Here is an 18,236-nt window from a genome sequence, read left to right as displayed (position 1 = left end):
ATTAAACGACAGTGATGGTTGCATAAAACGGATGACACTTGAGTGAATATTATATGTAAATTATCTCAATTTAAAACGGATGTTCAGTAAAGTGAAATATTTCTCACTTAAAATGTTGGCAATTTAGCAGGACCCCAACTTACCAGTTTAAGTTTTGCCATTGTTTCTTCAAGATTCCGCATTTCACAGAGGTTTCTTTTAATCTCTTTCTAGGAATAAAAAGCCTATTAGGTAAACATCTAAAAGTCTAAGAATGCCCAGCACTAAGGCACAGCACAGTAAGACTGAGTACTTTTTCTAGTAGTTTACATTCTCCTTTATCAGTAAGACCTGAGGCCTTAGACCTAATACTCAGTTTCAATGAAGAGGAAGCAGAGCTGAGGTTTTTCTCTTTATTCTTTTGGTATCCTGAATGCTTACAGAACATATTTGTAGCATCTAAAAGGGCTGTTTGAAATCTTTTTTACCTACTGTAGACTTGTAGGACTTGCCTTAGGCCTTAATTTTTTTAGGGTTTCTTATGATACTGTCATTTCCTAATCTTCCCCACTTGCTTTTACCAGCCTGGATACTCAACATTGCAACCCCCAGGAGAGGAGGCCATTAAAATGTTATCACTCAGGAAGAGTCTTTTGTGTAGTCAAGTTGTCATTTCTGAGCCTTGTCAACAGGCCATGAGAAGCCATGTTAAGTAGCCACTGTGCAGAACAAAGAAGGTGCAGAGGGACGAACAAGACAGGGGTGAGACACAGGAGTTGATTTTTTTCTATTTCTGCAAAAACCTGATACTAGGATTTTGATAACAGATTGCTGAATTTGTAGATCATTTTGGATAATTTAATAATAGTTAAGTATTCCAACTTAAGAATATAGGATGTCTTTGTATTTAACTTTGCATTTAACTTCTTTAACTTTTAGCAATGTTTTATAGTTTTTCACCGTGTTGGTTACTCGTAAGTATTTTAGTTCTGTGATGCTATTACTTAATCTTCCTTTTAGATTTTTTTGTTTATAGAACTGTACCTGTTTTTTGTTATTTTTGTAAAATATAATTTTACTCAATTCATTAATTCTACTTTTTCCCCCCTAGTACTAAAGCTTGAACTAAAAAGCCTAATGATTGCCCAGCCAGCTCTACCACTTGAGCCATTCCACCAGCTCCACATTTTGCTGGTTAATTGAACATATAGTCTTTTTTTTTTTTTTTTTTGCTGGTCATGGGGCTTCAACTCAGGGCCTAGGTAGGTTGGTCTGTCAGTTTTTCCTGGCATCAAGATTTATCTGAAATCAAGTATTACCTGGCATCAAGTATTATCTGAAACTATGGTATGAATAGTTTCTTTTCTTTAGTATTTTTGTGGTGCTGGTGATCAAACACAGGGCCTCACTCATACGACACAAGTGCTTTCACACTGAGCTACACGCCCCTACACAGTTTTAAAGAATCAAAATCCAATTTTGTCATAGCTAAAATATGGAACCAACCCAGATGCCCCTCAGTAGATGAATGGATCAGGAAAATGTGGTACATATACACAATGGAACTTTATGCCTCTATCAGAAAGAATGATGTTGCCCCATTCGTAAGGAAATGGAAGGACTTGGAAAAAATTATACTAAGTGAAGTGAGCCAGACCCAAAGAAACATGGACTCTATGGTCTCCCGCATAGGCAATCATTAGCACAGGTTTAGGCTAGTCACAGCAGAGGATCACAAGAGCCCAATAGCTATGCCCTTATGAACACATAAGATGATGCTAAGTGAAATGAACTCCATGTTATGGAAAGGACTGTTATTTCACTGTTGTAATTACTTTCAACATGCCATGTGAAACTGTAGCTTCTATTGTCGATGATCCTTGTGTATCCCCTTCCTGTGGTTGTACCTGCACTAACACTGTATCTTATCTGAGTACATTTGAAACTGTGTATACTGGTATTAGAACTAGGGAAGTGAAAGGGAATATCAAAATCAAGAGACACGGGATAAAAAGACAAATGACTACAAAAGCAATACTTGCAAAACTGTTTGGTGTAAACCAACTGAACAACTCATGGGGGGAGAGGGGAAGAGGGAGGAGGGAGGGAGGAATGAGAGAGGAGGTAACAAACAGTACAAGAAATGTATCCAATGCCTAACGTATGAAATAGTAACCTCTCTGTACATCAGTTTGACAATAAAAAAAAAAGGAATCAAAATCTAAATTTTTTAATTTATATATAGAAGGCTTCTTTTTTTTTTTTTTTTTGGTCAGTCCTGGGCCTTGGACTCAGGGCCTGAGCACCATCCCTGGCTTCTTCCCGCTCAAGGCTAGCACTCTGCCACCTGAGCCACAGCGCCCCTTCTGGCAGTTTTCCATGTATGTGGTGCTGGGGAATCGAACCAAGAGCTTCATGTGTAGGAGGCAAGCACTCTTGCCACTAGGCCATACTCCCAGCCCCTATAGAAGGCTTCTTAAAAATGATTTCCCTAAGAAGTTTTTATGGCCTGGATATAATCTGAGCCTCATCTCCTACTCTTCCATTGTGGCCACCTTTCTCACGCTGCTTGGAAGAAAGGCTTACATATCAGTTATAACAGAGTAGCATACTGTTTCAAGATTTAAAAACTTTTGGCATACTAGATAAAAAGATGATCTGAAATGTTGAGGCTGGCTGAAAGCTTTAAATATTACTTTCTCTCATATTTTACTGTGATGTAGTTCCACAAAACCGTTTACTTTTTAACTATTTATCAACATTTTTGGTATATCTGTCACATTGTCCCACTGATAACTAATAATGATAATAACTCTGTTCAGAGAAAAAAATTAACATTTAATCTTGTTGGCATAAGGAATTTCTAAAAACAAAAAGTGTAATATATGTAGTTTAATCCAGTTAGGCAAGGTAGAGTGATTATAAAAAGACATTCAGGGGCTGGAAACATGGCCTAGTGGCAAGAGTGCTTGCCTCGTATGCATGAAGGCCTGGGTTCGATTCCCAAGCACCACATATATAGAAAAATGGCCAGAAGTGGTGCTGTGGCTCAAGTGGCAGAGTGCTAGCCCAGGATTGGCAAGAAAAAATAAATAAATAAATAAGGCATTCAGGTATAAAATGATAAAATAGGATAAAACTCTGTGAAGATTTCAAGGAGAAAGGGTCATTTAGATTTTACTGGCTACATGCAAAAGAACAATGAGATAGTTTCATTTTAGGAGCTGAATATTTACGGTATATTGAAAATTTTATTGCTTGCACCTATTTAAACTAAAAGATGAAAAACGTAAGCTACGAATTTCTAGGTTAGCAGACATACAATTTATTTTATTTTATTGCCACTCTTGGGGCTTGGACTCAGGGCCTGAGCACTGTCCCTGGCTTCTTTTTGCTCAAGGCTAGTACTCTACCTCTTGAGCCACAGCACCACTTCTGGCTTTTTCTATATATGTGGTGCTGAGGAACTGAACCCAGGGCTTCATGTATACAAGACAAGCAATCTACCACTAGGCCACATTCCCAGCCCAAAGACATATAATGTTAAGAATATCTTACAGGGTGCTTGAGCAAAAAAGTCAGAGGACAAACTTCAGAGGCTCTCTCAGAAAGCAGAAATAAAGACAAAAATCTCAAAGAAGATCAAGACAGAGGTTAGAGATTTATCTTATGTGCTGTAGAAAAACATCTAGACAACTAGAAGGCAATCATTTACAAGGTCAAAAAAAGCTTAAGAACGGAATTAACAAAAGCAAAAAATGAAAACCTCAGACAAATGCACCCATAGCCTGAGTGTGAAGTCAGCAGGGCTCAAGCTCACTGTATCCCAGCAGTTAGTGAACCTTCCCACAACCAGACTTGCCATTACCTTTGCTTCCCCAAGCTCTTTATCAGCAGACTCCAACACTTCTTCTTTATGCCTTTCCAGTTGTTGTGCTAACTGATCTATTTCAGTTAATTCTTGGCAGAGTTTTTCATTTCTGTTACTTAAACTAACAACTTCGCTTGTCACTGTTTCCTTGGTTTCCAAAAGCTCTTGGATGTGCCTCTCCAACTCTTTATTAGCTTGCTGAAGAAAGTCAACCTAAATTAAATTTGCAATTCATGAAGTATATGAACTGGAAAATAATCCTAAATACTGAACCTTCCAACTAATAGTTTGAAAAACTACATTTTAAAAAATATTAAAATTACAACAACAGCTACTTTATATTTGTAAACTTTAATGCTGATTTGATTTGTAAAACTGACGGTGGGTAACTCAGTCCAACTATATATCCACTGGCATTGATTTTCCAGCACAGAAAGAAAAGATAACTAAGAAATTTGCATTAACTTTTTACCAACAGAGATCTAAAATTATGAGCAGAAATATCACAATGATGGCATTAATATCAGAAATATCACAATGATGGTACTGTCCAATATAATATCCACTCACATCTAGCTATATCTACTTGAACTATGGAAGGTCTAAACTGAGATGTGCTACAAACAAAAAATGTATACTTCCAAAGTTCTGGTTCATCAGGCAACAACAAATGCTGGAGGGGGTGCGGGGAAAGAGGAACCCTTTTCCACTGTTGGTGGGAGTGCAAATTAGTACAACCACTTTGGAGAACAGTATGGAGGTTTCTCAAAAAGCTCAATATAGGGGCTGGGGATATGGCCTAGTGGCAAGAGTGCCTGCCTCGGATACACGAGGCCCTAGGTTCGATTCCCCAGCACCACATATACAGAAAACGGCCAGAAGTGGCGCTGTGGCTCAAGCGGCAGAGTGCTAGCCTTGAGCGGGAAGAAGCCAAGGGACAGTGTTCAGGCCCTGAGTCCAAGGCCCAGGACTGGCAAAAAAAAAAACAAAGCTCAATATAGACCTACCCTATGACCCAGCCATACCACTCCTAGGCATCTATCCTAAACAGCAAACCCCAAGATATCAAAAAGCCATTTGTACTTCCATGTTTATCGTGGCACAATTCACAATAGCCAAAATATGGAAACAACCCAGATGCCGCTCCACAGACGAATGGATCCAAAAAATATGGTACTTATACACAATGGAATACTACATAGTGATTAGGAATGGTGAAATATTGTTATTCGCAGGGAAATGGTTAGAACTCGAACAAATAATGTTGAGTGAGACAAGCCTAGAACACAGAAGACAAAGAGGCATGATCTCCCTGATATATGACTGTTAACAAAGGGAGACAGAGAGACAGTAGAGACCAAGTCTGTGAAACCAAAAACTGCTTGTCAAATAGTATTCCCCACAGGATTGGGGCAGCAACCCAACAGTATGTAACTAAAACCAAACAATTACTCAACATATAAAGCTCAAAATTTGACCTCTCAGGGGAATACAATAGCTCAAAAGCTAGGTATGTAAGTTCATATAAGACTACTGTCGACATATGGTCTAATATCGACATTACATTTAAAGCCCTAGGCGAACTTTCTTGGGCGTGGCCACGTGGCTACTGTATATGTTCTTGATACATTGTATATTGTATATATGTCTACCTGACCTAGAGAAGGGATAGAAAAACAGGGCGTAAGATATCACAAGAAATGTACACACTGCCGTACTATGTAACTGTACTCTTTTTGCACAACACCTTGTCAAAAAATTTGTGTTCAATTAATAAATAAAAAATTTAAAAAAAAAAGTTCTGGTTCAGCTGGGCGCTGGTGGCTAACACCTATAATCCTAGCTACTTAGGAGGCTGAGATCCGAGGATGGAGGTTCAAAGCCAGCCTAGGTAGGAAATTCCATGAGACTCTTATCTCCAATTAACCACCAGTAAACCAGAAGTGGTGCTGGGGCTCAAGTGGCAGAGTGCTAGCCTTGAGCTGGAGAGCTCAGGTCAGTGCCCAGGCCCAGAGTTGTTCAAGATTACCACCACCAAAGAACAAAAAAGGGAAAAAAAAGTTCTGGTTCAAAAACAAGAAAAATGTAAAAATATTGCATGCAGAAATATGATTTTGGAATAAATGCATTATTACAATTAATCCCACTTATTTTTATTTTTTGCTTTCTAAAAATGGGAAAATAGTAAAACTTCATAATTAGCTCATATTGTATTTCTATTGGATAGCACTGTCCTAGAGCTACTGCTGATATTTCTTATTACAAATACAGTAATATGTCATATGTTATAGAACTCTCTTGCTCATCTAGTCCCCATCAAATGCAGGTTTTATTTACTTGTGACGCTGAGGATTGAACCCGAGGCCTTGTGAATGCTAGGCAAGTACTCTACCACTGAGTTACACTCCTATCCTATACATATGGATGTATATTATTTTATTTTTATTGTCATAATTATATATTATACTATAAATTATTATATCTAAGCATATAAAACAATTACATGCATATTTTATATATTCATATTTATATGTTCATATATTTTTGCTTTTAATACTATAAAATGCACAGCTATAAAAATTTTTAAATAAACCATCAAGAAGAATATTCCGGGCTGGGGATATGGCCTAGTGGCAAGAGAGCTTGCCTCGTATACATGAGGCCCTGGGTTCGATTCCCCAGCACCACATATACAGAAAACGGCCAGAAGTGGTGCTGTGGCTCAAGTGGCAGAGTGCTAGCCTTGAGCAAAAAGGAAGCCAGGAACAGTGCTCAGGCCCTGAGTCCAAGGCCCAGGACTGGCCGGAAAAAAAAAAAAAAAGAAGAATATTCCATCATACAAAGACAAGCTTTGTTAGTACATCTTGAAATTCCTCTTTCAGTATTTTTTCTTACCAAGTACATTTATACATTTTTTTTTAAAAAGCAAATTGAAGATCACAATATGCCCATAGCTTATTCTCTTCTTTTAAGCTGTAAACTCTATGGTGTGTCATAATTCTTGCTTCATTGAATATCCTTTAAGAACAGTATTTTTCAATAGTGTGCTCTATTTCTAGACACTCTGTCCCTATCAAATAAATAATAGCTAAGTGAACAATCTTGTCAGATGTACAAACCCATAGATCATTATCAACACTTAAGATTGTATACAATCTGCAATAATTATTCTGAGAGCCATTACCTGAACATTCAGATGAGCAATCAGCTTTTCATTGGTTTTATTTCTGGTCTCCAGAGACACAACATCAGGGGACCGCCCACCGTCCAGAGCAACTGACAGGCGCTCTATCTCTCGTTCTCTCAGCTCAATCTGGAGACGCAAAATGGGGCTATCGGTTTCTAAGTGGAATGAGGTAGGTCTTAGAACATCCTTTTTTTACTATTTCCCACAATGTATCCAAAAATTAACATGCATATTTTTCCCCACAGACACTATGTATGTATGTAGAACAAAATAAGTAACACAGAAAATGCCAACAGAAGAACTCACATCGTTTTCATAGTAAGTACCTTCACTGAATTGACCCTAAGTTAATTTTTTACTAATAAATTATTTTCTAGTTTAATTTTAATTAAATAAGTTCTAATTAGGGGCTGGGAATATGGCCTAGTGGCAAGAATGCTTGCCTCCTACACATGAAGCTCTCGGTTCGATTCCCAGCACCACATATATGGAAAACGGCCAGAAGGGGCGCTGTGGCTCAGGTGGCAGAGTGCTAGCCTTGAGCGGGAAGAAGCCAGGGATGGTGCTCAGGCCCTGAGTCCAAGACCCAGGACTGGCCAAAAATAAATAAATAAGTTCTAATTAAAAAATTTTACCTAAGAGCAATTTGTTCAATACCAACAGCAAGTTGCTAACAAACCAACACACTCAAATACCAAATCCGAGTCGGAGAGACTTCAGTGCCTGCTGAAAAAAATGAACAAATGCAAAACACTTAGAAAACTGAGTTGTACTCAACCTCAACATTAAAAATAATAAGAAACCAGGGAAATTTTAAGTACTGATTATTTAGAAAGCAAATAATCAGCCAGGCACTGGTGGCTCATGCCTGTAATCCTAGCTACTCAGGAGGCTGAGATCTGAGGATTACAGTTCAAAGCCAGCATGGGCAGGAAAAGCCACAAGACTCTTATCTCCAATTAACCACCAGACCAAAAAAAAAAAAAAGAGAGAGAGAGATATTAACCATAAACTGATATTATAATTCACATGAAAGAATTTGGAAAAACTCACACACTTGCAGGCTTTTTTCTTTCCCAAAATGAATAAATGCACATTTTAGAAAAGAAAAAGGAATGAAGATTAAACACTGACCAATTAATGCACATAGAACTGGTATAGAAGGATTATTAATGCATGGTCTCTGACTTTCAGGAAGATTCAGCTTTACAGAAAAAGCTAGCAAGCAAACAAACCAAAAATCTGTGATACAGTATGCTGGTTCCATGGCCGAATAAAGGAAACAGACAAGGCACCAAAGCAGTTAGGGAATGAAGTGGCTTACTTACTGTGCACAGTATGTTTGTGCCTGTGGAAAGCAGCACAGGCCTTATCAAATACATCCAAAAAGGATATATAAACAGCAACACAAAACATAACAATGTAGTACTTTTGAGGTAGAAATGGCTCACTATGATTAGATTATAACATACAACACATGAGTCTGAAGAATTAGGTCTTAATGGCAAGAACAATCTTCTACCCACTGAATTAATCATAAGTACATGTAAGTTCTGCTTCTTTTTGTAGTAGCAGTAGTAGTAGTAGCACTGGGGTTTGAACTCAGGGATACTGTGATCTAGACAGGTGCTCTACTGATTGAGAGACATCTCTGACCCTTTTTGCTCTGGATCTTTTTTGAGGTTAAGAGTCTCACTTTTGCCTGGGTCAGCCTGGAATGCCACACACTTATCTATCTCAAACTAGCACTGAGATGACAGATATGTGCCACCATATGCAGCTTTTTCTCATGAAATGGTGTGTCATGAACTTTTTGCCTGCGAAAATCTCAAATAATTCCTCCAATCTCTACCTCCCAATAACCTTGGATTATAGGCATGTGCCACTGGCACTCAGCTTTAGATATCACTATTTTAAAGATAAAGATAATAGGTAAGAAATGGTAATATCCTGAGAAGGTATGGTAAGTCTGGAAAGGAGCTTGAAAATAGCAAACATTATAGTAGTATTTTGGTTATTGTGCTTGTTATTATTGTTATTTTGTTACTATTGTTGAGCCCAGGGCTTAAGCAGGCTAAGCATGTTGCTCTACCACTGGGCTACACTCTCAGCCCTCACAATGTGAAATGCATGCTGAAGAAAACAAAACAAAATCAAGCAAAAAGAAAAGCTACACAAGAAGCTGAGATCTGAGGATTGAGGTTCAAAGCCAGGCGGGCAGGAAAGGCCATGAGACTCTTAGCTCCAATTAACCACCAGAAAAAATGCTAGTGGGACTGTGGCTCCAAGCAGAGCATTAGCCTTGTGCTGAAGAGCTCTCAGACAGTGCCCAGGCCCTGAGTTCAAGCCTCAGAACAGGCAAGCGGATACGTGCGTGTACAGGCGCATGCATGCGCACATGCGCACGTGCGCGCGCACACACACAGTCTAAGAATCAAATAAAAAAAAAAAAACACCCATAATACACATCAATAAAATCCCTTCTGAAATGGAAAGAACAGTGTGTTCATAAAATTCTATTTGAAGAGATAGATGTATTACCTAAAAGAAAACTTAAAACTAAACAAAAAACTCAATGAATAATGAAGGGGGCTTGGTGCTCTCAGTCCATTCCAGGCATCAATTCTTCCAAAAAACTAATAAAGATAAAGGTACAGATACAAGACAATTGTAGTTATGACCATAGAATCCTTATGTCAATACGGATCTGCATTAATGATGACCTACTTGCTTGCCGTAGTCTTTCACTCCGCTTTCCATCACTGCTAGCTTGTTCTGTAGCTGCTGAACCTCCTCTTGAAGTTCCTGAATCCTGAAACACATTTGTAACAAATAGTATGAAAGGAGATGGTTGTTTGATTTTTTTTACACTTCCTGCTCCTCAATGAGTGATAGCGCTATGCCAGAGTCCCAAGGCTGCAACATTAATGGACTACATCATGTTGGAGAGAGAACTGCATGAGAATAGGTAGAAAGCTCAGTGGTAAATAACTTGAAACCTGGGCACGTTATGCAATGTACCCAACGTGCCAATGTACTCACTGCACTATTCTGTGTGTGCACACACATGCCAGTCCTGAGGCTTGAACTCAAGGCCTAGGCACTGTCCCTGAGCTTTTAGATTATACTAAGATAATCAAATTCAAAGAATTCCTCCATATTTTCTGCACCATCTACGAAGCGCTATGTGCAGTATTTCCCCAGTGGATCCAGGGTTAGTGCTTCCCAGAGAAGCGCATGGTGTCAGTTGTGCTTGCTCGTTTGCTTTGCTGAACCACGTAAAATGCCCTTAATGGTATCTCGTGTATTCCTCGTTCATCTCCACTACTGACTACAGGCTTCTAAAGAACAGCCACACTATCTATTCCTCTCTCTTTATATCCCAGTGCCTTGCCCAAGAGGCCTAATGAATTTTTAATTAAGTAGAATTTATATCTGATTCCAGTTTAAGGAAATATAAATACAGAGTTAGATAAGAATTTCAAATCCACTTATAAATCTATTCATGTCCAACTGGCATTTGAGATAAATCTGAAGAGATTCCTAAAAAAGATAACTTACAGATAAAAAACTGTCTAAGCAATGCTTCTGAAATAGGTTCTGGATGGCACTAAACTACTTTAAAGCAAAAATTTCAGATAAATAACCTATTTGAAATCAAGGTTTCAAAACCAATATTCCACAGAATTCAGAAGGTATTTATTGAGTTCTTGTACACAAATTTCTGTATTAGAAACAAGGGTTACAATAGTTACTAAGACAAAAGCAAATCAGTCATCAATTAAGTCACTATGATTATAGCTGGTTGCTGTGGCTCATGCCTGTAATCTGAATTACTGAGATGGTGGAGATCCTAAGGATCATGGGTTCAAGAGCAGCTTGGGTAAAAAAGTCAGCAAGACTTCATTCCAATAAATAGTGGCACAAACTTGTGGTCCCAGCCACACAGGGAGGCCAAGGGTAGGAGAATCTCAGTCTGAGATTGACTAGGTGCAAAAACTTAAAATCTCATTGAAAAATAACCAAAGCGGGGCTGGGAATATGGCCTAGTGGCAAGAGTGCTCGCCTCGTATTCATGAAGCCCTGGGTTCGATTCCTAGCACCACATATATAGAAAATGGCCAGAAGTGGCGCTGTGGCTCAAGAGGCAGAGTGCTAGCCTTGAGCAAAAAGAAGCCAGGGACAGTGCTCAGGCCCTGAGTTCAAGGCCCAGGACTGGCAAAAAGAAAAATAACCAAAGCAAAAAGGTTTGGGGGTGTGGTTCAAATAATAGAGAACCTGCCTAAGAAGTGCTGAGTTCAAACCATAGTACCACCACCACCACACACACAAAAAAAAGCATCCTTTTTATTTTGATGCTAAGGACTGAACTCAGCATGCTAAGCATAGGTTACCCCTGAGTTATGATCCCAGTTGTAGAATGATTTACTGTACCTGTTATCAGCCACCTCCAAGAGGTCTGCAATATAAGGGTCATCAGGCTGAGGAACTGGGTAAGAACTGACTTCAGAGGGGGGAACTGGCTCATCAATTTGCATCCGCTGGCGCCTAAAAGCAATGCTTCTTTTCTTGCCTCCTTAAAAAAAAAAGTCAAAAAAATTAGATTATTATGTAACTGTACCCTCTCTTGTCAATAAAATTTAATATAAAAAACAAAAAAATTAGGAGAAACAAAATAAAACATAAATTTGTCTTTCTTAATTTGGCTTACTTGACTTAACATAATAATCTCTAGTTCCACCCAACTTTATGGCTAACATACCAATGTGTACACATAATACCACATTTTCTGTAGCTACTCATTTGGTCATGACTATAAAATGTTTATGTGCCTACAAGTTTGACATAGGCGCTCAGACTTAATTAGATACTCTGCTATATAGACATTAGGTTTTAGCAAGATTAAAAGCTGAATATGCCTTGTAGTTCACTATTAGGAGCTCAAGGAATCATTACTAAGGAATCATTAGTAACAAAAAACTGTTAAGCAATGTCAAAGAGCAGATAACTGCAGACTGAAATAGCAAAATGTTACCTATAACGTACTTATGCTATAACTCGAAATAGTAAGGAATATTTTTAAAATTATGCTTAAAAGTAGCAGGAGTTAACCTTTTCTAATGGATAGCGTGATCAAACTTGTCTTGGTCTAAAATGCATGGATAATTTATCTTTTTTTTTTGTCTGACGTGGGGCTTGAACTCTGGGCCTGGGTGTTGTCCCTAAGCTTTTCAGTTCAAGGCTAGCACTCTACCATTTGAGCCATCGTGCCACTTCTTGTTTTCTGGTGGTTAATTGGAGATAAGAGTCTCATGGCCTTTCCTGCCCAGGCTGGCTTTGAACTGTGATCCTCAGATCTCAGCCTCCTGCATATCTAGGATTACAGGTGTGAGCTACTGGTACCTGGCAACAATTTATCATTTTTAGCATCTAGCCAAGACTTAAGTTGTATGTAAAAAATTAACAGGTCCTCATGAAGAATAAACATAACCCACTATTTTGTCTTCATTATCATCCGAACAAATTTGAGAATGAATAGACTTACCTGGAGTTTGTACTACAGCATGCAAATTCTTTTCTTGAAGTTGTTGAATTTTTTCATTCTTAGCTTTACTCTCTTTCTCCAAAAGTCTGAGTTTATGAACATATTGGTTATTTAGAAATTTCAGATCAGCTGTTTCATGTGCACTCTTCTTCAATGCTGTTTTCAATTCTTACGATGAAAAAGAGTCAAAGACTAAAGATCAAGAAATCTATGAAGTTCTTCCCTTTCACAAAATACAAAAGGTCAAATCAAGAAAGGCTCCACCTGATTCTTATGCATGCTTTGTCTCAAGCCCATTATCTACCATTATTAACAAAACTGCAAATGACTCACTAAACACAACAGGGAAATAATGTTTTCTGTTGCTATAGGTGCTTACGTGTACATCATGGCTGTTGATCCAGTAAATTGGTATGAAGCTAAAGGACTGTGAATTCACACCAGGCATCAAGAAAGAATTTACAGTAAGATAACCATGGACTGGTGGTATGACTAAAGCAAGCTGAGCAAGAGTCCGAGTTTTTGAGTTCAAGTCCTGGTACTGGCACATCATCATCATCATCCTCATCCTTCTCATCATCATCATTTTTAAAAGAATAATCATACAACTATTTTTTGCCTGGAATCTTTGAAATCATCCTATGCTATCTACAGCTTCCCAGTTCAAAAACTTGGTTAAATATGGCTTTCCCTTACTTTACCACTTTCATTTTCAGTAAAGGAACAACAAAAGCTGTTTCAGGAATGTTTCCTCATTTCTAGCATTCATGGCAATGTTAACTTTAAATTTGAATCCACATATGTCAAGGTCTGACCTAGCTATGGAATGCACATTTATTTATTTTCCATTTCAGAACTCCTGAATACATCTGGTGGTCATCTTTTATAATCAGCAATTTCAAAATTAGACTTTAGCCTCATCTACATGTAAAGCCAAAAAAGTGAAGATGTTGCACATGCAAATGACCAATTTTCCCTTACCTCTACTGTTTTGTTCTGAGTACTCTCTCAGTCTCATCATCTCCAGGTATAATTCATTATTTTCCCTACTCAATCTTGCATTTTCAAGTTTATAGGGCTCCAAGACAAAATCAAAATTGGCGCTTTCTTTTTCAGCTTTCACAGAAGATAATTTTAATTGTCGAAGGCTTTCTGTAGTATGAACTAAATCACTGAAATTAAAGGTCAGAAAATATAAATACAAGAAAACATTCCATTCAATTTTAAGTAACTTAAAACATACTTGTAAATACATTTCTAGCCTTAAAATATATCTTAAGTGATGTCAAATTTTAAGAATAAACATTAAGGCTCTTTCAAAGGATCCGGTCCCCTAAAGTTTCTTAAAGCAAGATTGTTATGAAGAAGATACACACTGAATCACTCAGAATCTCCCACCTATGCATGCTCCTGGCTAAGCAAGTAAGAATTAGTCCTTACCTCTAAGAACAAAGGCTAGCAGGACATTTATGCAGTACATACATAGTGGAGAGGAAACAAAAGAAAGGCAAGCAAGAACTTGCAGCCTTCAGCTCAAGCTCAGTATTGTTCCCAAGAAAGAAGGAAAGAAGGGGCAGAGGGAGGAAAAAGTCAGGCTGGGAGTACAGCTCAGTGGCAGAGAATTCACTTGTTATACTCAAGCTGAGGGCTCAATCTCTAGCACTGCTTAAAAAAAAGAAAAAGGAAAGCATCTCCCACCCATATGGGCAATTCCCCAACTTGACTTCCATTCACAAGAAACCCTCATAAATGTCTGCTCAGAACAGCAGTGTGAACAGTAGACTCTGCAGGAAGGGCTGGGAGATCAGGACTAGAGAAAGAGCAGATGAGCTTTGCATGACTTAAGCATTTAATGACCTAGAGGACTCTAACGTCTGCTCACTTCTTTACTGAAAAAGGAAGTTCAACCACAAACGTCACCAGTTTATCTGTGCTTAGATCTGCATTTTTCACTTTACCTGAAAAGTTTTTCTACCAAAGGCAAACACTCCACTGTCAGGGTCTGTCGGTATCCCAACTGATCTAATCTTTTCCTGATATTAATAAACTTCCTTTCTGCAGCTGTGGTCATCTTGCCTTCTGGAACCAGTTTTATTCACTTCAGAATATAAAGTCCTAAGCAAGAAGAATGAAACATTGTTATTATAGCGAGTATTGGTGTTTCTCAGTAACACAAAATTGTTTTCATATGAAAGTTATTTTTGTTCCTTTTTAAAATAGATTAATGTTTATAGATAAATCTAACATTTATGATTTCTGTGATGCTGTATTAAAATACTTATCTCCTCATAAACCTAAATGTGAAGTTAAGCCAACACGCATTCTAGAATAGAGGCTAGGAATGTGGGCTAGGGGTAGAGAGCTTGCCTAGCATGCATGAAGGCCTGGGTTCAATTCCTCAGTACCACATAAATAGAAAAAGCCAGAAGTGGAACTGTGTGGCTCAAGTGGTAGAGTGCTAGCTTTGAGCAAAAGAAGCTCAAGGACAGAGCCCAGGCCCTGAGTTCAAGCCCCAGGACTGGCAAACAACAACAACAACAGAAACCACCCCAAAGATTCTAGAAGAAAACAAAAAATTTCCCAGATGTAGACAATTCTTTTTAATTCTTTTTAGATTTTTAAATTAGTGTTCAGAGAGGGATTTCACTGTTCCATTGGAACATGTTTATAATACATTCCAATCAGTCTCACCGCTCTTATCACTCCTTCCCCAGCCCAAAACAATCTATTTTGGCCAAACTTAGAACTTTTGATAGCACTAAACATAAGCCCTTCCCCCAAAAAAGAAAATGGAGAGCGCCAGAAAATATTTTCAGTATCGGAGGAAGGATTTATATAAAATATAAAAGGAAGCCAGGTGCTGGGGGCTCACACCTGTAATCCTAGCTTCTCAGGAGGTTGAGATCTGCAGATTGAAGTTTGAAGCTAGTCCAAGCAGAAAAGTCGGTGAGACTCCAATTAATTGCCAAAAATGCCAGAAGTAGAGTTGTGGCTCAAGTGGTAGAGTGTTATCCTTGAGCAAAAGAAGCTCAGGGACAGCACCGGCCCCGAGTTCAAGCCCCAGGATCAGCATTAATTGATCAATTAATAAGAATTCATAATAAATGGAACTCATAACAACTAAGTAAGGATGTTTATTTAAGCTAAAACTAAAATTTAGTTGTGTTAAAAGACCTGAGCAGGCCAAGGGCCAGTGGCTCACATCTATTTTCCCAACTACTCAGGAGGAGGCTGAGCTAGGATGGTGAAAGTTCTAGGCCAGCCCAGGCAGAAAAATCCCCAAGATTCTATCTCCAATTAACCAGCAAAATGCCAGACTGGAGTAGCAGAGCACTAGCTCTAAGCAAAACAACAACAACAAAAAAGCAACCAAGTGAAAGCACAGGCTTTCACGGGTCCAATACATAAACACCCCCCTCCCCAAAAACTTGAACAAGTACCTTGCGAAAGATTATTTCAGGAGGGGCTGGGTAGAGTGGTAGAGTGCTTGCCTTGTATTTCAAGAGGAATACTCTATGAAAATATGCTCACCATTAGTCATCAGAGAAATACCAATTCAATCCACAATGAAGTATACTTTTGCCCACACTCTAGGCTATAATTTAAAAGACTGACAACACTCCATATTGGCAAAGATGCAGAGCAAATGAAAATGTTCACACATTGGGGACAGGACCGTAAAATCACCTTGGAGAAAGCAGGCTGTTTCTTATAAAGTTAAACATATTCTGAGGTAATAACACCGTCATTTTATTTCTAGGTATTTACACTAGAAAATGAAAGCAAACATCCGCAAAAAGATGACAGAATATTCACAGCAAATTTATTCATAACAAGCCCAAACTGGAAACATCCTAAAAACACATGAGCAGCAAAAGGATAAGCAAACTCATATTTATAAAATGTAAGAATACTCAGGCATAAAAGGAAAGGAACTACTGATACATATCAGCAAGAGGACTGTTGTTTAAGGTTAGCCTGGGCAAATTAGCAAGGCTTAACCTCCACAAACAAGTCAGGCCTGGTGGATTGTTTATTCCTGTATCCCAATCCTGTATCCCAATGATGTGAGAGGCACAGGAAGCAGGATCAAGGTTTGAGGCCATTCCTGGACAGAAATGTGAGTAATGTGAGTGTCCAAGCTGGGTGCTGGTTGCTCACACCTGTAATCTTACCTCCTTAGGAGATTCAACTGCTAGCCTTCAGAGAAAAGGCTAAAAAGACAGTGCCCAGGCTGAGTTCAAGCCCCAGGACCGGAATGAAAATAAAGTTGATAAATGTTCAGTCAAAAGACTGAACAGGATAATAATAATAAAGGCAGAATAGTTTATTTCTACCTACCTGTCTTCCTCAAATATTGCAAACATTAAGAATAAAATTGACCATTGGTGAGAAAAGATTTTCAGACCAATCTCATTTACTAACCCTACAAAAGTCTAACAACTTAAAAATATTGCCGGAAGCCTGTGGCTCATGCCTATAATCCTAGCTCTCTGGAGACTAAGATCTGAAGATTGTGGTTTGAAGCCAGGGCAGCAAAGTCCATAAGACTCTTAGCTCCAATTAACCACCCAAAACACCTGGATGTGTTAGGACTGGCACAGGCGTGCACGCACACTGACACACACAAACACACACACACACGTTGTTATGAGTTCATTTCTGTAGAAACTTTGCTCTTTTTCAATAAGCTAATCACAGGACTCTCTGCACCAAATATAGACTGTTGTGCAACTTCGCTGTTCTCCATAACTGATTACATGGGAGTGCCTGTGAATGCACGTTCGATCCTTCCAACCACCCTGTGGGCGGGGGGGGGGGGGGGGAGGACCAGGGCTGTCCCCCTTAGGAAACGCTGCCCAGGGGCGGGGCGCCGGGTCTCCCGAGCCCGGCCCAGCACTTGTCAATCTGCGCCAGCCCCTGGTGCCCGCTCCTTTCCCCAACCTCCCCTTGGGTCCCGGCTGGCTCTTTCTCCGGGGGCTTCACTTTCCAGGTTCCTTGAACAGGAGCGACCTGCGAGATAGGGGCGGTCTGAGGCAAACCCATCTGACAGACTTGGGCTTAGCAGGGCCGCCCCCCCGCCCCCCGCCAAGCCTTGCCCTGGGTCCCCATCAACTCCGCGTTCCCAGGCTGCTCCTCACATCCTGCTGGGGGGGGGGGGGACCCACAAAACCCGAAACCCACGAGAATCAACACGGATCCAAGTCAAGGCCCGGGGCCCGGGGAGGGCCGAACCGTGGGCGTCTCCACCCACTAACGCCGGTGGCTCACGCCAGTGCTCCCAGCTACTCAGCAGGCTGAGATCTGAGGGCCGCGGGTTCGAAACCAGCCCGGGCAGAAGGACAACGTTTGGGGGACGCCACCGTCCCATAGGACCCATCTGCTTAGCCCCGGAGATCTGAGCTCCGTCCGGTACCTCTCATCTCCGCTGCCCTCTCCGGAGGGGGACGAGCACTAGGCCGGGGAGCCGAACCCCGGCCAGTACCGGGGTCCCCGCGTCCCTCCGAGCCTTAGCGGGGAGGGGTCGCGGGGTTTGTACGCGGCGCGCTTTAACTTTAAATCAACCTCCGCGTCCGAGCGCGCGCGGCTTCCGGGGACCCAGGCTCCCCGCGCCCTCCGAGGCCCCTCGCGCCCCGCCGCGCCCCGGAAGACGA

The 18,236-nt window shown here is 40.0% G+C and overlaps 1 protein-coding gene across 2 annotated transcripts in view; it reads right to left on the bottom strand.

Annotated features, from left to right (window-relative positions):
* Positions 1–18,236, bottom strand: part of Cep135 (centrosomal protein 135) — a 58,704-nt gene that overhangs the window by 40,285 nt on the left and 183 nt on the right. Inside the window, exons 1-9 of one of the 2 annotated variants that reach the window (XM_048364375.1) lie at positions 17,999–18,193; positions 14,541–14,697; positions 13,564–13,754; positions 12,583–12,750; positions 11,472–11,613; positions 9,765–9,849; positions 7,035–7,163; positions 3,848–4,063; positions 144–209 (exon numbers count right to left, since the gene is read on the bottom strand). In XM_048364375.1, coding sequence (XP_048220332.1) covers positions 144–209; positions 3,848–4,063; positions 7,035–7,163; positions 9,765–9,849; positions 11,472–11,613; positions 12,583–12,750; positions 13,564–13,754; positions 14,541–14,653 — 1,110 coding nt within the window. In that variant the 5' untranslated portion in view covers positions 14,654–14,697; positions 17,999–18,193. Of the gene's footprint in view, positions 1–143; positions 210–3,847; positions 4,064–7,034; positions 7,164–9,764; positions 9,850–11,471; positions 11,614–12,582; positions 12,751–13,563; positions 13,755–14,540; positions 14,698–17,998; positions 18,194–18,236 lie in introns of those variants that run through there. The other variant, XM_048364374.1, reaches the window with a different exon arrangement.

This window comes from Perognathus longimembris, chromosome 16 (genome assembly GCF_023159225.1).
Source record: "Perognathus longimembris pacificus isolate PPM17 chromosome 16, ASM2315922v1, whole genome shotgun sequence".
Taxonomy (NCBI): Eukaryota; Metazoa; Chordata; class Mammalia; order Rodentia; family Heteromyidae; genus Perognathus; species Perognathus longimembris.
This window is presented reverse-complemented; position numbering and strand designations above follow the sequence as displayed.